This window comes from Moschus berezovskii, chromosome 8 (assembly GCF_049115385.1).
Source record: "Moschus berezovskii isolate FMDL1 chromosome 8, NW_MosBer_1.0, whole genome shotgun sequence".
Taxonomy (NCBI): Eukaryota; Metazoa; Chordata; class Mammalia; order Artiodactyla; family Moschidae; genus Moschus; species Moschus berezovskii.
Window position 1 is genome coordinate 14,070,707 of NC_142467.1, and position 20,936 is coordinate 14,091,642.

General features: G+C 41.3%; 1 protein-coding gene across 1 annotated transcript in view; it reads right to left on the reverse strand.

Moving 5' to 3' along the window:
- Positions 1–3,158: 3,158 nt before the first annotated feature.
- LOC129559324 (uncharacterized) overlaps positions 3,159–20,936 on the reverse strand; it is a 33,824-nt gene continuing 16,046 nt past the window's right edge. Inside the window, 6 exon segments of the mRNA XM_088839286.1 lie at positions 3,159–3,486; positions 3,488–3,592; positions 4,292–4,501; positions 9,703–9,892; positions 16,640–16,657; positions 16,660–16,757. Of these exon segments, the coding sequence (XP_088695412.1) occupies positions 3,438–3,486; positions 3,488–3,592; positions 4,292–4,501; positions 9,703–9,892; positions 16,640–16,657; positions 16,660–16,757 (670 nt within the window). The 3' untranslated portion in view covers positions 3,159–3,437.

Below are 20,936 nucleotides of genomic sequence, written 5' to 3' on the forward strand. Positions count from 1 at the left end.
CCGGACAAGGAGCTGCACTCTCCCACCCCTACAGTCGCCTGCTTCCTTGGCGTCCTCAGTGGACGCCCCCACGGCACTGCCCCCTCCTGATCACGGATGCCCCATAGCTAGCCAGTGATTCTGGGTAATCTGGCTCAACACTGCAAACTGGACTGATCAGTCCATCCCCCTCAGGAATGGGAACCAAGAAACATGGAAGGAATTTGGCAGTTCGAGATGGGAGCTAAAATTGGAAGAGTCAGGCTGACGAGTGCTGTGCAGGTTGAAGGGATGAGGAAGAAGGAACGATGCGTCAACAGAGGAAGCTGGTCAGTAGGAAGAGAAGGCGGTGGTCAGTGTAGACAGCAATGCAAACAGAGGCAGAAACACAAGTTGAAGGTGAGACTCTGAGGCCCACGAGGAAACAGGAAGAGCAGCTGGCCCACACCCCCTGCGGCAAATTCACTTACTCTGTATCTGACTGGATCAACACTCGGCAACCAAAGAAATCTCACCTTCCTAATTTCAGAGCAAAATGACTCTAGATTTACCTGGACTTTTCCTCCTGAGAAGAGACCAAGAAAACTGACACGAGGCAAAACAAGAGAAACAGAAGCAACAGACTTGATGCTGGGGAAACTAGACAGGACTGGCAAGAGAGTTAGATTTCCGCCCACTCGTTGCCCCTTCCACTCCAGTGTGAGCTCTCATATCAGTCAGGAGTCCTTCCCAAATCTGCAACAAATTTACGTATTATGTGCTAAGCCTCCTGTTTTCCCTCCCCTCCACAGAAATTCCTGTGTTCTCATGTTCCACAGGAACACAGGGAAATAGAATTCTATGTTTACAGATAGAATTCATAATCTCAAATAAATGTTGCATCTTTAAAAATTTATCACCTTGGGAAACTAATAATGTAATTTGACAATGCTCAAGAGTATTGAGCAAAGGTTTGCCAAAGACATTTCTGTCACAAACGCCTCTGTGGGAATAGCCCTCTAAGTCCATGTAAGCGAAGGAATAAAACCAGTTTCTTTTATCAGCAGAAAGCACCTTACCATTCTGAACAGACTAGTTTATTTCAGTATCTCAACTATTAGTCCTAATACTTAGCAGGTAGTAAGTATAGGTGAATCCAAATTTCTACTTGAGGAACATTCATTGAATGTTTGTCATCGTGCCTTGGTGCCTTCCTTACTCCTTGCTTGATCAGTTAATTCCTTCATCAGACCTGGCTCTGTTCTATGAGATTAGTTAGTAATCACTCACTAATTAGTCAGGATTACCCAGTGGCTCAGCGGTAAAGAATCCACCTGCAAAGCAGGAGACACAGGTTCGATCCCTGAGTGGGGAAGATCCCCTGGAGAAAGGCATGGCAACCCACTCCGGTATTCTTGCCTGGTGAATTCCATGGACAGAAGAACCTGGCAGGCTACAGTCCATGGGGTTGCAAAGAGCTGGACACGACTGAAGCAACTTAGCATGCACACATGCAGCAAGGCAAACCCAAATCAAACCTACTAGCCAAACGGGGAGTCCATTGGCTCAAAAAGGGGAGTTTATTGACACAAACGAGTCCGGGGACAGTGTTTGTTCCAAGTACGTCTGGATCCAGGAGCATAAACCAATACTTGATCTCTCTCACTACACAGATGTGTGCATGTGTGCACATTCATTCATGACACTACTCATTTCTCAAATCTCCTTTCTGTCGTGTTGGCTCCATTTTTAGCAAGGCTCTCTCCCCTTGGAGCAGCAAGATGGTGGCCAGCAGTTTCATTCTTACATCGTAGCAGAGTGAGAAATTCTCTTCCCGGCAGTGGTGAATCCAGAACTGAGGGCCATAATGGCATTTCAGTTGACTCAGTCACCCAAGCCTCAGGTCTGCCCACCCGGAACTAGTGATGAAGCAGTCCCACCTCCATGACATGGACCACGTTGGGGAGCCATAGTCACCTCAGGTAAATATGGGTTCAGATAGGAACACAGGGGAAATGTGGCCATTTCCCAAGACACTTTTGAAACTGTTTCTCCTCAAGAGACTTCAGAGACAGCGTGAACAATAGAAGAAATGCCGTCTCTCCAACTACGAGTTGGGGAACAGGATTCTGGGTAGACCAGATGCTCACTGTGAATACATTGTACCATTTCCAAAAATCAAATTCACCCTCAAAGGACAACTTTTGTCACCATTAAGGATGTTCAAAAGAACATTTTCCCCCTGGAGGGGAAATCTAAAAGTGTTTCCAGACCAATCACATCACTGCAATAAGCATACAGGTTCTCTGAGCAATGGCCTGAGGGAATGGTGCTCATTTGTATGTAAAGAGTTCTGTTGTGTGGAAAAGCCTAATCACTGGCATTACTCTGCAGTCACACTTCATATATCTTCAGTGCTGATGAATTGTTGCTATGCTGGGGAGTCAGGAAACTTCCTCTGGTCTATTTCTGGTGGGCCCTGGCTTTCATTATCAGTGGCTGCTAATGCTTTTAATAAAAAAGAAAACAGTGGATCCCAACAATGAAAAACAGTTGTGGCAAAACTGGACAGTGCAATAGCCGGGAGAGTTTGCTTACCCAACTCATGGTTGAGCAATGTGCGAACCTTAAGTACGGCTCCACTCTGACCCGGGAGTTATGACGCAGGTAGCCATAAAATGCTTTTGGAAACAATTATTTTAAGACAATCCCTTGTGTATCTCTCAGATATTTCCATATTTCCATGTAAAATTAGCTAGATGATGTCTGGAAGTAAATAGACAGTACTTAGTGTGAGCAGGTTTTCATAGTGAAAATCTGAAAATGCAGGTGACCCAGGGAAGTACCTGGTTGTCAGAATTGAAAAGTTAACAGGATTGACTTCCGTGGTGGTCCAGGGGTTAAAAATCTGCCTTCCAATACAGGGGACTCAGGTTGGATCCCTGGTCAGGGAACTAAGATACTACATGCCACAGGGCAACTAAGCCCACGTGCCACAGCTACAGAGCCTGCATGCTGCAAGAAAGATCCCTCATGCCACCACTAAGACTGATGCAGCCAAATAAATAAAATAAAATATTAAAAAAGAAAAGTCAACCTGAAACTTTAGTGAACTAAAACTAAAAAATGGGAGCTATTTTACCCTTTCAGTTAATCTCTCAATGGATCTGGGGGTTTTATTTATTTGTTTACCGTTGACACTTGGATTTTTTTTTTTTAATGTTTTCTGGTCACAAGGCCACCAAAGCAAGTGAATCCAAAAAATGGGGGAGGGGAATTCAATTCTTTTAAACACTGAGGCAGATCCCTTTATCTTAAGCGATGTTTATTAAAGATTGGGTTCACTAAAGTGGTGAATTAAATTTAGATGATTTTCTTCACATTGCCTTTCATCCAGAGTGTTCTTCTTGGCAATATGTTTTGAAGCCTTTTTACTTCTCCATAGAAATGCAAGGATAGTAAGTAGCTCCTCACCCAGTTTACCAGGCATCTGTGAAAAGCCAGGGGGGCACAGCTCTCACTCCACTGGAGAGGCTTCTGTAAGCTGAGTTTCGCCACATGGGCAACTTCATCCCAGGCATTGCAGGAGTCACACACATTGACAGTAGGATTTACGGGGTCTAAAATGAATGGCCTAAAACAAAGCAAAACAAACCTCCCACTTTCCATTTCTAAACCAGTTTCAATTTGCCGGATGGTTGTACTGTGTGCTTACAGTCATGTTTGACTCTTTGCGACCCCATGGACTGCAGCCCACCAAGCTCCTCTGTCCATGAGATTCTCCAGGCAAGAATCCTAGAGTGGGTTGCTATGCCCTCCTCCAGGGGATCTTCCCAACTCAGGGACTGAACCCAGGTCTCCTGAACTGCATGTGGATTCTTTACCGTCTGAACCACCAGAGACGCCATATTGGTAGAAGAGGGGAATGTTGGAGTTAAAGATGGAATTCTGTTAAGAAAAGGAATCTCTGGGAACCATGGGAGGACCAACCATGCCTGCTGGTAAACAGCCTCTTGGTTCTGCCCCACCAACCCTGACTCCTACTCATTTTCCCTTCCCACCTGAGGAAGTCTGTCCTCCCAGGATTAGGTCTTCCATTTCCACTTCACTTGTTGTCTATAACCACATTCTATTCGTTTTGCTCAAATTCCTCTTAATTCGCACTTTAGAATTAAAGTTCTGTGAGAAGCAATTAAAGGAAATGACTTTGTAGTAATCAGGGCCGTCTCATTTACACTGAATCCCATTAAAGCTACTCTTTGCTCCAGACTTCCTTCCTTGATGACAAACCCATTTCCTATATCTTAAGGGGGTAGGGAAGATAAATAGTTACCTTGTGCGCTTCTGGTTAACTTTTACAAAAATGGGGAACTTGCGATGATAGTGTCTGTGCCAAACCACGTCGATATCTGCATAATGAACCAGAAGTTTGAGAACTGCCCTCATTCCCTGCACCAGGCTGAAGGACAGGTGCTTCTCCTCCTGTTCCCAGATACGTGTGGTGAGGAGCTCCACTGGGTAAGAGGAGGGAAGTCTCCGAAATCTAGACAGAGAATGAACCCAGAAAGTGAAGACAAGTTTATTCAGTTACGAGAAAAATCCCAGCTCTAAAGGCAATTAACAGAAGAAGAAATTTCATTCTCAATCTTACTTCTTAGCAAATAATAACAATATTTCCATCAATATGATTGGCGAAAAGCAGGAATTCTAATATCCAACACTGGTGAGTTTGTGAGGAGATGAACACTTTATAGATGAGACTCTGAATTAATAAAGTATTTTTTGAGTCAGTTCTATTAAAATTTGACTTGTTCCATCCTTTTGACCTAGCATTTTTCACTTCTATGAATTCACTCTGTAGAAATATCTACAAGTACTCAAAGACAGATATAAACAAAAGTATGTTTTTTATTTTATTGTTTGAAATAGTAAATATTGGAATGTTCATCAGTAGGGGACTAATTAGATGATTTCATGATTCATGTCCTACTGCACTGTCCAAGATGGCAGCCACCAGCCTTATGTGGATATGAGCACTTGACATGTGGCTAGTTTAAGTATATACTATATTTTCAAGAAATAAAAGAAAGTAAAACATGTAAGTAATTTTTTCATTGATTTCATATTGCAAAGATAATATTTGGATATACTGGATAAATATTAAAATTAACTTCACCTATTACATGGGAAATAGATGGGGAAACAGGGGAAACAGTGTCAGACTTTATTTTTCTTGGGCTCCAAAATCACTGCAGATGCTGATTGCAGCCATGAAATTAAAAGACGCTTACTCCTTGGAAGGAAAGTTATGACCAACCTAGATAGCATATTAAAAAGCAGAGACATTACTTTGCCAACCAAGGTCCATCTAGTCAAGGCTATGGTTTTTCCTGTGGTCATGTATGGATGTGAGAGTTGGAATATGAAGAAAGCTGATCGCCGAAGAATTGATGCTTTTGAACTGTGGTGCTGGAGAAGACTCTTGAGAGTCCCTTGGACTGCAAGGAGATCCAACCAGTCCATTCTAAAGGAGATCAATCCTAGGTGTTCATTGGAAGGACTGATGCTAAAGCTGAAACTCCAATACTTTGGCCACCTCATTCAACGAGTTGACTCACTGGAAGAGTCTGATGCTGGGAGGGATTGGGGGTGGGAGGCGACGGGGACGACAGAGAATGAGATGGCTGGATGGCATCACCGACTCGATGGACATGAGTTTGCGTGAACTCCGAGAGTTGGTGATGGACAGGGAGGCCTGGCGTGCTGTGATTCATGGGATCGCAAAGGGTCAGACATGACTGAGCGACTGAACTGAACTGATTACTTTTTACCTTTTTAATGTGGCTACTAGAATATATCATATTGCATATGAGGCTCATATTTGAACCTCACATTCTATTTTAGATAGCATTGTCCTGTACAAGAAACAAGGTAGCTCACAATGTACAGATCTAATATCAGTTCAGTTCGGTTCAGTTCAGTCGCTCAGTCGTGTCCGACTCTCTGTGACCCCATGAATCACAGCACGCCAGGCCTCCCTGTCCATCACCAACTCCCGGAGTTCACTCAAACTCATGTCCACAGAGTCGGTGATGCCATCCAGCCATCTCATTCTTGGTCGACCCCTTCTCCTCCCACACCCAACCTTTCCCAGCATCAGGGTCTTTTCCAGTGAGTCAACTCGTCGCATGAGGTGGCCAAAGTATTGCAGTTTCAGCTTCAGAATCAGTCCTTCCAATGAACACCCAGGAATGATCTCCTTTAGAATGGACTGGTTGGAACTCCTTGTGGTACAAGGGACTCTCAAGAGTCTTCTCCAACACCACAGTTCAAAACCATCAATTCTTCGGTGATCAGCTTTCTTCACAGTCCAACTCTTACATCCATACATGACCACAGGAAAAACCATAGCCTTGACTAGACGGACCTTTGTTGGCAAAGTAATGCTTTTTAATAAACTATCAAGGTTGGTCATAACTTTCCTTCCAAGGAGTAAGCGTCTTTTAATTTCATGGCTGCAATCAGCATCCGCAGTGATTTAGATTAACTGAAAAAAATTTAAAACGATAAACAGAAAATACATTTTAAAAAATTAAGCATACACAAAAAAACAAACTTGGAGAATATGCTCTAAACACATTGTTGGGAGTTGGGGATTGAGGATGAAGAAAGAAACGTGTTTGCTTTTTTTCACATTAAGTCTTTTAAATTGTAGTTTATTTATCAGGGGAAAAAATGAAAGTTGATAAACAAACTTGGGAGGAAAAGAGGAAAAAACCCAACATGAGAATTTTAGGATTTCGTGGTGGTTGATATCCAAATATGTTTTTTACTGCCTTGGCATTCATTAGTCATAGAAATATCTTTTGATGATATATTGCAAAATCATGCAATTTTTTTCCTCTAATAAAATTTAGGGAAAACAGAGTAGCATTTTCCTACTATTACATTAAACATTTGTTTTTACCTCAATGAAGGAAATAGAAAAAACTAAAAGTAGACAAAATCTCTTGTCCTGGTAATGAACAGTGAATCATTTCACTGATTTCAGACGATCAGTAGCTCAGTTCCTGTGATTTTCCCTCAGGGGTTGTCAACAATGAACACAAGATTTAAAATCCATTCCTACTGATGCTCCCAAATGCCCAAAGTAAATCATGGTTGAAAGTTACTCAAGCAGGAGATGCTCTTCATATTTTATGAAAGAAAATATAGTGGGGGTGGGGGAGACTTAATAAGCATTGAACTATTTTACTTCACATTTTTATACCATTATTACATATATATTTATATAGCTCTGATATGTGTTCATATTATTTTGGATCCTGCTTTAGTAATTTGAAATTGTTTCATGTAAATGTTTCCATGTTTCCCAAACTTTTCTTGAACAGTAGTTCATCAAAATTATATGACAAATTTACCTGCACCTCAGGGAAATTTTCCTTCCCAATTTTCATTATCTTCAGTAGCACTATTCTGAGTATGCTTATACAAATTACTTTTTTTATGTGATTTATATTCTGTAAGGGTAGTTATATGCAGAGTACATCATGAGGAACGCTGGGCTGGAAGAAGCACAAGCTGGAATCAAGATTGCCGGGAGAAATATCAATAACCTTAGATATGCAGATGACACTACCCTTATGGCAGAAAGTGAAGAGGAACTCAAAAGCCTCTTGATGAAAGTGAAAGAGGAGAGTGAAAAGGTTGGCTTGAAGCTCAACATTCAGAAAACGAAGATCATGGCATCTGGTCCCATCACTTCATGGGAAATAGATGGAAAAACAGTGGAAACAGTGGCAGACTTTATTTTTTTGGGCTCCAAAATCACTGCAGATGCTGATTGCAGCCAGGAAATTAAAAGACGCTTGCTCCTTGGAAGGAAAGTTATGACCAACCTTGATAGTATATTAAAAAGCAGAGACATTACTCTGCCAACAAAGGTCTGTCTAATCAAGGCTATGGTTTTTCCCGTGGTCATGTATGGATGTGAGAGCTGGCCTGTGAAGAAAGCTGATCGCCGAAGAATTGATGCTTTTGAACTGTGGTGTTGGCGAAGACTCTTGAGAGTCCCTTGGACTGCAAGGAGATCCAACCAGTCCATTCTAAAGGAGATCAGTCCTGGGTGTTCATTGGAGGGACTGATGCTGAAGCTGAAACTGCAATACTCTGGCCACCTCATGCGACGAGTTGACTCACTGGAAAAGAGTCTGATGCTGGGAAAGGTTGGGGGCGGGAGGAGAAGGGGACGATAGAGAATGAGATGGCTGGATGGCATCACCAACTCTGTGGACATGAGTTTGAGTGAACTCCGGGAGTTGGTGATGGACAGGGAGGCCTGGCGTGCTGTGATTCATGGGGTCGTGGAGAGTCAGACACGACTGAGCGACTGAACTGAACTGAAGGATAGTTCATCTAAGTATTTCTGATCTCTCTTTTAAAAATCTTTATTTTGCATACTCTTTTTTTAATGATATTTTAATACAAATGTCCTCAATTCTTCTTTTAAAACCAAATAATAAGAAATACTTTTTTTTACTTCAATTACCTTTTTTTTTTTTTTAACTCAGAGGGGAATTAAGTTGACAAATGGTTCAAATATTTTAAAATCCTTAACACATAATAAATACTTAATACACATTGCCAGATTACTTTCCCAAAATAGAAAACCAATTATCGTATTGGAACATATGTGGTCCAAATTCCCCACAATACCACCTTTTTAAGTCTTAGAATGATTTTTCTGCTACATTAATAGATAAGTTTCTTCTTGCAGACCTATAAATGCTTTCCATTACCAAAAAAATAATTGTTGGATTTCAAAACTGGGCTTGTCATCTGATGAAGAATCTCCTCAAGGTAAGAAGGTTTATTGCTTTTTTCTGTTTTCACTAGCTTTTTCTATTTTCACTAGTAAATTTCTACTCAACCAAAAGAGAAAAAAATATGTAGGCTGGTTAGAGATGCATAGAGATAGGCAGTAACTACACAGGAGTAATGTATATTTTCACAAACTGCCTGATGTTATCATCAGTATTAAACAGAGAAACATACAGAGTAAACAGAGTGTGTGATTCAGATGAACAAATCAAGATTGTTAACAACTTCACATAAAGATGAAGATTTATTCCATGTAGAAAATGGCCATATATAAATGTTATAGTAAACCCCCTGTCTCTGCTATTACTGCCAAATGGAGAATTCACACAACTATATTCCAGCTCTGTTTTTCACAAGATTATCGTAAAGTACTTAAAACCAGTATCTGAGTCTCCCTCACGTCCCTTTACTATACATTAGAGTCTGCTACTACCTAAGTGAGGGAAAAATACTAAAACAGACACATCGTCACCTTCTGAGGCGGCCCATCTCCACCGAGGACCACTCTGCTCTGTTAGAATTGGCCACAGTGGAAGGCACACCAGGTGTGAACACGGAAGGACTCATTCAGATCGTGCTAACAGTTTCCCTTTTCCTTTCCTGTGCCTTCCTTCCTTGCAGAAAGCCATCTGGTTATGCCACTGAATATTCTGGTTTCTATTCTTTGGTTTCTACCAAATTGCTATGTTATACTTGGAATAATAGAAGACAGATGCTCCGTATTTATAACAGCCTTCATTCTCTCTCTTTCCCTTTCTACCCGTACTGGCTCTGCCCACCAAAGAGAGAGGTAGGCCCTGAAAGAACAGAGAAAAGGAACATGAAAATCGAAAGGCTCACGGGTACCACGTGCTGGTGACATACTTGTTCTCTTCGGTGGGGCTGGCAAATGATGTCCTGAGCCAATGTATCATTAAACGAATGAGCTCCTTCACCCTTACGACGGAGGCCTTGACGAAATCCACTTGGTATCGTACCAGGGCCAAGGCACACAGCTGGGCCTCATCACTGTCCTTGCAGAGGTATAGCTTGCGGTAAAGGTGAAGTTTTAAACCTGTTAACACCAGGGAGCAAAGACAACTGTGAGACTTTCTCCCTCCTTTCCTCTCCTGGTTTCCCGCGGTACCAACGAGCCATGTTACTCTGATTAGTTAGAACTTCAGCATTTAAAACAAACCATTTCTGTATTTAGGAGAGTTATCACAGTTTACCCAAGTGATTCAAAGAGAAAACTCCGACACTATGGTGCCGGAGCAGTTCAAACGGAGCAAATAGTAGTGCAGGAAAATCTTTTGCATCTATCAGCAGAGGAAGTTTATTTCTCAGAAGCAAATTTCACTACTGTTTGCAAATATCATCCAGCATATAAACTAAATACCATTATGCTCTGTGCACAAGAACCTATACAATCTCTTGTTTAATTATCTAAGTGGTTATTATCTGTATATATATATTTTCAGAAGACAGTCTACTACCTGGACACTTGAAGGAATTGATTATATTTACAAAAATAGAGATGACTTTAAAAGACGCATTTCGGTCAAATTGAAAACAACCTATGGCAGTTCAGTTCAGTTCAGTTCAGTTCAGTCGCTCAGTCGTGTCCGACTCTCCGCGACCCCATGAATCACAGCACGCCAGGCCTCCCTGTCCATCACCAACTCCCGGAGTACACTCAAACTCATGTCCACAGAGTCGGTGATGCCATCCAGCCATCTCATTCTCCGTCGTCCCCTTCTCCTCCCGCCCCCAACCTTTCCCAGCATCAGAGTCTTTTCCAGTGAGTCAACTCGTCTCATGAGGTGGCCAAAGTATTGAAGTTTCAGCTTTAGCATCAGTCCCTCCAATGAACATCCAGGATTGATCTCCTTTAGAATGGACTGGTTGGATCTCCTTGCAGTATAAGGGACTCTCAAGAGTCTTCTCCAACACCACAGTTCAAAAGCATCGATTCTTCGGCGATCAGCTTTCTTCACAGTCCAACTCTCACATCCATACATGACCACGGGAAAAACCATTGCCTTGACTAGACGGACCTTGGTCGGCAAAGTAATGTCTCTGCTTTTTAATATACTATCAAGGTTGGTCATAACTTTCCTTCCAAGGAGCAAGCGTCTTTTAATTTCATGGCTGCAATCAGCATCTGCAGTGATTTTGGAGCCCAAAAAAACAAAGTCTGACACTGTTTCCACTGTTTTTCCATCTATTTCCCATGAAGTGATGGGACCAGATGCCATGATCTTTGTTTTCTGAATGTTGAGCTTCAAGCCAACCTTTTCACTCTCCTCTTTCACTTTCATCAAGAGGCTTTTGAGTTCCTCTTCACTTTCTGCCATAAGGGTAGTGTCATCTGCATATCTGAGGTTATTGATATTTCTCCCAGCAATCTTGATTCCAGCTTGTGCTTCTTCCAGCCCAGCGTTCCTCATGATGTACTCTGCATATAAGTTAAATAAGCAAGGTGACAATATACAACCTTGACGCACTCCTTTTCCTATTTGGAACCAGTCTGTTGTTCCATGACCAGTTAGCACTATATTAATGAGGGAGGAAGACTAGATTAAATAGCAAGCATGACCAAATAAACATCTATATCTCATTACTACTCATAAAACATCATAAAATCTCATAAAACATCATTAAGTCAGGTTGTGCTTATTCTAACTGTATGATATATAAATGTCCAGTATCTTTTATCATAATCTACTTAAATTTTCCTAATTAGACACAATTAGCAGTTCTAATATGAATCTATTTTGTATACCCTTATATGTACCTGTCCTGCCCAATTAAATTGTCACACAATGACACACTTGTTAATCATGGCACATTTAGATTCTGCAATACACAGTGTTAATTGGCAAGTAACTATTTTACTTGTAAAATACCATAAAAAAAAAAAAGCTTTATGCCTTTATCTGGATTTCTAATTTTAAGAGTATCTGTACAGTCCTTTTTTTACAACTATTAAAATACCTTTTCAATTTTACTAACGGTCTAACATTTTTTAGCAAACAGACTTAGACAAAAACTCAGGTTTATGATGATAAAAGATAGAAGCAGCAATATTTTAACTTAAATTTTGGTATACCATAGGTATATCAGATATTTGATGACCTTTTCCTATTATCTGATAAGATGTCTTGGCTGACCCAGAGATTATCTACTCAAAACCACCTCTGTAGCAACTTCAAGATTCTTCACTGACAGAAACCTAAACTGGTGGTCTCTGGAGTTGGTGATGGACAGGCAGGCCTGGCGTGCTGTGATTCATGGGATCACAAAGAGTCGGACACGACTGAGCGACTGAACTGAACTGAACTTAAATTATTTTTGAGACTTGTAATTGTCTGTTTCTACTCTGTTGTGACTTAGATGACTTTATTTTGTCACCATCACATTTGTAGAACAGTCATACTTGGATCCCTTGCCATGAGTCAAGTAAATATTCTAAGCACTTTATGTTATTAACATATTTACTCTTTAACAACTCTTGATATGGAAACTATTCTTATCTCCCATTTACGAATGAGGAAATAGGGTTGGAGAAATTAAGTTTCCCAAAGTCACACAGCTAGGAAGTCAAGCCATCTATTGCCATCTTACTATCCTGCATCACAGGTTAGATCTGAGCCCAAATGCTTCCTAATCAGTGGCTAATTCCATACTTCTCAGGTTTTAATGAATACAAGAGTCACATGGAGATCTTTTGCAATGCAGTTTCCAACTTAGTAGGTCTAGGGTGGTGCCCAAGATTCCGTATGTCTGTCTAACAAGTTCTTAAGTGATGCTGCTACTGCTGATCTGAGAATCATATCTGGAGCAGAAATACTGTCAACCACACCCTTATCAAACCTCATGGCTTTGGGCTTCATTGTGGCAGAAAGGGCAAACTATTAATTGTCTTGCATGTATGTGAGATGTGCAGGGAATAATATTAAGATGTCTGTGAGGATTTGACGTGATCATCTGAGTCTTGCTCTGACAATTACTGGCAACATTTAGCTGCCCATTAAAATTCCCTGGAATCCTAGGACTTCTCTGAATTGCTCATCTCCTGTCAAACCTATTCCCCATCATCAGTGGAGAGAAGCAGGGTTACATAATAATTTCAGTCTTTTAAAAATTCATTTCACACAACTGTGCTCAAGAACTCAGGGGAATTAGAAGCCAGAGTAAAAATATACTCATGCCCCACTGGGAGACATTCTAGCTTCAGAGCTACTGATATAAACTCAGATTCTCAAAATACTCAAGAGATGGCTAACAATTGTGCTTTTGAAGTCTGCACACAAGAAAATAAAAAGCATTTTACACAAACACGAGAACTTCATGGGCCTATGGTGAGACCTAAGGAGAAGGAAGTATCTTTTCTTAATAAATATTCATTGAACCAAACACAATTGCATGCTATGTGATTTGAAATTAAATCTCATATTTTAATTCTTAAAACTATCCTTGAGGTAAGTTTCTTATCTCAGTTTATAGTTGAAAAACGAGGCTTCAGAGTTTCTCATGATTTACCTAAGTTCACACAGATAATATTAAATAGAGTTGAGATCTGGCTTCAAGCCCAGTATGTACCATCTATTATATAACTTTGATTTCATGTCAGCTACACAGGACCTACACAATGAGAGAGACCTAGATTTTCATCCCAGTTCTTATATTTACTAACTATATAAATGTGGGCAAGTTTCTTAAATTTTCTAAGGCTCAGTTTTTAAATATTCAAACTGTGAAAATAGCTTCTTTTCAGGTTTTTTGTGCAGGTTCATGTATCAGATTAATCTTAAGGCAATGAGAATTATATATGCCATGTAATAGGTGCAGGCTAAATCACAGCATTTAAAAATTATCATAGGTCCAGGAAGAGTATCATAGGGTTACTAAAAACTCAGGTTGGGCTGAGTCACACCCTCCTTCCTAGTAGCCCTTCTTATCTCAGAGTTCTCCTTATCTCTGCCAATGTGGATGATATTATAATAAAATGACCTATTTGTGTGTCTCCAGACTGTAAGGCCCTCCAGACTATAAAGTCAACTACTATGTCTTATTCATATTTGTGCCCCCAGGCCTAACACAGTTCTTAGAACATGGTAAGCATGCAGAACATATGTACTGACAAATTATAGCACAACAGAATTTTAATATGAGCAGCACATTGTCCAACAGTGCTGATAAAGAACCAGATTAAGAAAGTCAACATATTCCACTGGAGTCTGGCTGAGAAAGGGTAGGATCAATGCTATGCTCATTCATTCCCTTTTCCAATATATATTTATTAAATAATAAAGTTCTAGGCACAAATGCGGGCTCCCTTATGGCTCAATTGGTAAAGAATCCACCCGCAATACAGGAGACCCCGGCTCGATTCCTGGGTCAGGAAGATCCACTGGAGAAGGGATAGACTATCCACTCTAGTATTCTTGGGCTTCCCCGTGGCTCAGCTGGTAAAGAATCCGCCTGCAATGCGGGAGACCTGGGTTCGATCCCTAGGGAGAGCCCCTGGAGAAGGGAAGGGCTACCCACTCCAGTATTCTGGCCTGGAGAATTCCATGGACTATACAGTCCAAACAGTCCAACGGGTCTCAAAGAGTCAGACACAACTGAGTGACTCACTTTCACTTCAGGCGCAAATGCAAATATTATCCTCAAAGACCTCCAAATGCAATGGGAAACCAAAGTCATGCACAGTGGCAATATAAGGGGATCATGTTCCAGCAGCAAACCATGGGGAATCCATGGGAATGCAGGAAAGGCAGGTCAGAAAGGATTGATGAGGGAAGGAAGTTCACCAGAGGTGCACCAGGTCTTGAAGGGTAAGGAGAAACTTTCAAGGCTGAGCGTAGGATGGGACAAGAAATGTTTATCAGGAGGCGCATAGCACAAAGACACAGAGATAGGAAGGAAATATTTAAGGATTAGTGGCTCACAAACCTCTCCTCTACCAAACATGAGCCCCAAAGAGCAAAAATATTGAGCTCCTATGGAATTCATTGTTAAGTAATGGTTCAGTTCAGTTCAGTCGCTCAGTCGTGTCCGACTCTCCGCGACCCCATGAATCACAGCATGCCAGGCCTCCCTGTCCATCACCAACTCCCGGAGTTCACTCAAACTCACGTCCATAGAGTCGGTGATGTCATCCAGCCATCTCATTCTCTGTCGTCCCCTTCTCCTCCCACTCCCAACCTTTCCCAGCATCAGAGTCTTTTCCAGTGAGTCAACTCGTCGCATGAGGTGGCCAAAGTTTTGCAGTTTCAGCTTTAGCATCAGTCCTTCCAATGAACACCCAGGACTGATCTCCTTTAGAATGGACTGGTTGGATCTCCTTGCGGTACAAGGGACTCTCAAGAGTCTTCTCCAACACCACAGTTCAAAACCATCAATTCTTCGGTGATCAGCTTTCTTCACAGTCCAACTCTCACATCCATACAGTACGTGGTAGGTATTCCAGAAATGATGGTTTAATGGAGTATATGAGTTGATAGATCAATGAACGTATTTGATACCTGCTGCTAAGCCAGAGCAGGGCTCACAAATTGCTATGGCCTTTTCCATTCTGCATTTCGCCCTGCAGAGAATATACCAATGTTTCAGTCAAGCAGACGCTTACACTCAAGCCCCAAGTTTTCTAGAGGCTACATTTACATCTATATAAATCCCTTAGTCATCTGAGAGTCTGCGTGGGCTACTGAGATACCACAGACTGGGTGGCTTAAATAACAGAAAGAATTTATTTTCTCACAGTTTTGGAGGCTGAGAAGTCCATGATCACGGTGTTGGAAAATTTGGTTCCTGGTGAAAGCCTTCTTCCTGGCTTACCTTGGAGGTGGAGAAGGCTGACTTCCCACTCCCTGTTCATGTGGTTGAGAGGGGAAGTTTCGGTGTCTCCTCTAACAAGAGGCATGAATCCCATCACAGGCCTCACCCCCATGATGTCATCTAAACCTAATTGTTAACACCTCTCAAAGGCCTCACTTCTTAAGATGACCATGTCTTGGGGTAGGGTTTCAAAGTGTGAATTTTGGGGGACACAAACATCCAATCCATAGTAGGGCCCTCATATTTATGCCTAAAATGGAGATACTCTATCTCCCCTTTTATGAGTGATTATGCTTCATATCTCACTCTAGATACCACAAAATCTTAGGGAGGGAGGTTCAAGAGACAGGGAACGTATGTAAACCGATTCATATCAATATTTGGTAGAAACCAACGCAATTCTGGAAAGCAACTATCCTTCAATTTAAAAAATAAATAAATGAAAAGCAGCTCCTTGCTGGCGAAGTCCAAACGTGTTCTGTGTTCTTTTTCCACTCTATTATACTGGCGTGCATGCTTAAGTCATTTCAGTTGTGTCTGACTTTTTTGCGACCCTGTGGATTGTAGCCCGCCAGTCTCCTTTATCCACAGGATTCTCCAGGCAAGAATACTGGAGTGGGTTGCCATGCCCTCCTTCAGGGGATCTTCCCAACCCAGGGATCGAACTCAGGTCTCTCATGTCTCCTCCATTGGCAGGTGGGTTCTTTACCCCCAGCACCACCTTGGAAGGCCCCTGCTATATTGGACAACTTAGTTAATACTTGATCCTCCTTTTTAAAAACTGGTAGCTTAAGGATAACTGGTGTTAATACACTGCAGGGGGAAAAAAAAGTGATGTCCAAAACCAGTAAGCAATTTAGTTCTGCCAGAAGCCTAGCTCAGTACTGTATCTGAATGTGGTCAGTCCCCCATAAATACATAGTAAAGCAATAGCCATTTTAAAGGTTTCTTGTGAAACCAAACAAATAAACCTTACCTGTGGAAGGCGTAGGACAGCATAGTAGGCCATGATCTCAAAGGAATGGCTGTGAAGACTTTCAGTACATAAAAAGCTGAATCTTAAAGACAGTGGTGTTCTCTTTGCCATTAGTATCCTTAGAAAAGGACCATGACATTGTATGAATGATTAGAGAAAGAAAAGAGAAAAACGAGATGAGTTTTGACCATCCTTCACCTAATTCTAGCCTTGCTGCTCCCTTGGCCCTTTCTTGAACACTCCAGGGTGTTCCCTTCCCTGAACCTTTGCAGTTTCTGTTCCTCTCTCTAGACTACAATTAACTCAGATAATTCGCACCGCTGGATCCCAGCTTCATTCAGGTCCCTGCTGCCCCATTTGGCCTTTCCTGGCCATTCTTTAAAACAAGAACTTCCCTATTCCCGATCTCCTTACCCTGCTTTGTTTCTTAATAGTATTTAACTACCACTTGGCATTATATTGTTTATTTCTCTCGCATGGGGGTATAAGGTATACAAAGGCAGGAACTGTTTGTTTTGTTCACTGTTCTGTCCCTAGTATCTGACACATAGTAGATGATGAATAATGTTTAAATGAGTTATTACCTAAACATGGATTGGGGCATTCAGTTCAGTTCAGTTCAGTTCAGTTGCTCAGTCGTGTCCGACTCTCCGCGACCCCATGAATCACAGCACGCCAGGCCTCCCTGTCCATCACCAACTCCCGGAGTACACTCAAACTCATGTCCACAGAGTCGGTGATGCCATCCAGCCATCTCATTCTCCGTCGTCCCCTTCTCCTCCCGCACCCAGCCTTTCCCAGCATCAGAGTCTTTTCCAGTGAGTCAACTCGTCGCATGAGGTGGCCAAAGTTTGCAGTTTCAGCTTTAGCATCAGTCCTTCCAATGAACACCCAGGATCGATCTCCCTTAGAATGGACTGGTGGATTGGGGCATTACATACTGTTAATTATGAGTATGATTAAATAAAATAAGAGAACTAGACTTACATTTCCGAGTACAGTGGAATAGTTAATAGCCAACCAGTACTCATTGGGAACAACTGGAAAACTGGATTTAAAAAAATTATGTGCACGTGTGTTTTAGAGGTACTGGAGGCTTGCTGACGTTAGAAAGGTCAGGATTTACTGAGGACTGGGGCAGCAGATCGTGGAGAGATGGACTCATAGTCTGCTGCCTTGTTTCCTGGGGATATATGCCAATTTGAGAAATAGACAAGAAGCTGAAATAAAGACTGGACAAGGAGAAGCTTTGGGGGCTCAAGAAACAAGTAGAACTTTGTCAAGCTTATGGGGCTGAAGCAATGCAAAGACTTGGAAATCACAAGCATGATGAAAAGGGAAGGGTGGAGAATTGAACTCAAGATATGACCTGCTTTTCCCTCCAAACATCTGCTGAATTCTGAAGATGCCTGGGACAGGTATGGTTATGAAATGAAGCAAAATGTCATCTTGAAAAGTTGAATGGAGGTGTAGATAGTCTGTCCAGGCTGAGATGACATGCATCAGGGTTTAGTCTCGGGGACTGTGGAGACAAAGGTTAGAGGAAAGGACTTTGTGAAGCAGCTGGCCTGTAACGCTGAGGAACTCAGCTGCATGTTGGAGACAGCTGGAGGTCCTTAAGAAAGAAGTACTGATGCCTTGGCTCACCTCCAAATAGTTTTAGTCGATGGGTTTGGGGGTGCGACCAGGGTGCTCAACTCTTATTCTATCCATTTGATGAGGAAAGGATACACCTCTCTGGAAAAAGAGACCATCAGCTGAAACATCTAAGATGTTTAATGCACAGGGCCTTGGTTTTAATCTTTAAATCACTAGAAATGGGTTTTCAAATCACAACGAATTCTAAGAGACAGGGCTACAAGATGTTAAACTAAGAAGAAAACCAAACTGTAGAAACAGACCCCATAGGTGATCCAAATATTGGCATAAATGGATGAGGATTTTAACTGATTAATATGTTCAGTGAACAGAGGAATAGGCAGCACAAGGAGACAGAAAGATGAAAAATTAAACCAGAGATAGATCTTCTATATATTAAAAGATGGAAATTATAGAACCAAAAAAATAATTGAACTTAAGAGATTTCTAGAAAAATTTAATAAAAATTACATATAGCAGAAGAGACTTAGTGACCTGAAAGGCAAAAGGCATCATCCAAAATGAAAAAAACAATTGCGAATATAATGTCCTTTCGTTTAAACTGAACAGAGATTTCTGAAATTTTAAAACCCCTCAGCACTTTTCTCTAAATGTCAAGAACGTGAAGGTGGCTCAGTGGTAAAGAATTCACCTGCCAGTGCAGGAGACACAAGGGACACAGGAGATGCAAGTTCGATCCCTGGGTCAGGAAGATCCCCTAGAAGAGGAAACGGCAATCCACTCCAGCATTCTTGCCAGGATAATCCCATGGATAGAGGAGACTGGTGGGCTACAGTCCATGGGGTCACAAGAGTCGGACACGACTGAGCACACACACCCCAAAGGAATATGTTAAATCATTACTATCATGAGTATATCCTTCTCTCTCAGTCAGGGAGGGTGAAAAGGAGTTAAAGAAACCAGTAGCCTAACACTCCTGTCATCATTTAGAGGCAGATTTTGCTATGCTCAACATAAAAACTCTGTGTTCGGTAGACACTGTCCTATGTGGGTAAAGTGTACTCTTGTGGGGGCCAGAGGGCTTAAATGAGGTATTGAATCAACTGGGGAGTTCAGATCACTTTTAGAATGGGTCAAGATGAATGAGCATGTCAGTACTATCCTAGGCTAATTTACATGAAACTTACCATCCAATTAGTATCTTAAAATATTATTGCTATTAATATCAGTAGAAATGGGACATGGATCCTAGCAGTGCTTGGTCATGAGTCCTCAGATGATATATTTGCCACTGTCCACTATATTTCATCCTAGTCATCAACATGTTTGTCTTGGCCATGTCTTGTCAGGACAACTCTGTCCTGTCATGTGGCTTTAAAAGGATCACGTATCAGAGAAGGGTCTTAAGTTATCTGACCTGATAATATAAAGAGAGCTTCTTGTTTTTCTAAGATCTCTAAATCAAAACAATTAGAAATAAGAGCTAATGGGCAGAAATCCCAATCACAAACATAACTTACAAGTTATAGACATGATGCATCTTTTACAGCAGTGTCTTATTAAAAGCTAAGAATATGTTTCTCCATTGTGGTTTTCAATAATAAACACACCAGTGTGTGCAGAGCACACACGTTTATGCCTCTGGCGCATAAACGATTTCTAGTAACTTGGGCTTACGGGGCAAGTCTCCTGAGGTTTCATTAATAAGCAGGGCCCAGAAAATGACTGACATAGAACAGTTGCTGTTACTGGTAGGTTAAGATGTGGACTTGTTCCAAAGGACGAGAAAGGCTTTTCTCACACTCATCTTTCAAAATAAAGTAACTGAATAGCTTTAAGAATAACAGCAACAAACAATATATCACCAAAAACCAGGTATCAACTGAAACAATAAACGTTTTTACTCTCTCAGTGGGTGGGAGTCAAAACCAACTGTCAGACTCACATATCTGCTTCTTTTCCATTTTTAATTCAATTTGCCCTTCAAGTGAGTCACAGTATGGTCTTGGTTGCTCTGAAAAGCAGAGAATATTGCCAGAAAAAGCAACTGCTGCATACCGATATTAGTACAAGGGAACATCCTGGACAATCTACCTCCTTTCCTGACTTCACAATCCTTTCCACTCAGTCTGCCTTAAAGTCTCATTCTTCCTACAAATATGCTCCTTTTTTTGCCAAAATTGTTCAGCAAAACAAAATAGGGGATAAGGCATATTCTGGGCTGAACTAAAACCATCATAACCCCTTGAAAAATCACTCTGAGAAAAAGAATAGGCATTTAATAAACGCGAAGGAAAGAATGGTGGTTACCTGGGAATTCGGTTCAACTTTAAAGGTTTTTCAATTAAATTATTTAATGAGCATAGAAGGAACAGAGCTTAGAAAATGAGCTTGCTTGTTTTCAGGAACAATTAGAGCAAGTAAATGAAGGTTTTCAGAGCTGTTCTTTTTCATAGGTTCTACTTCAAAATTCATTCTAGAAATCTAACAAAATAAAAGCTTCAAGCATATTTTGTCCAGGAGAAGGGTGCCTGCCTGAGATCCAGAGGAGAGGAAAAGGAATTAGGGAGAGCTCATCAATTAGGGTCTTTGATGTTGAATGGGCAGGGAGTATAGAATTAGGACATAACAATGAAGGACAAAGATTTTACTTCCAAATACGGTCACCAGGGAAAGGGTATACCCCAACTCTTATTTT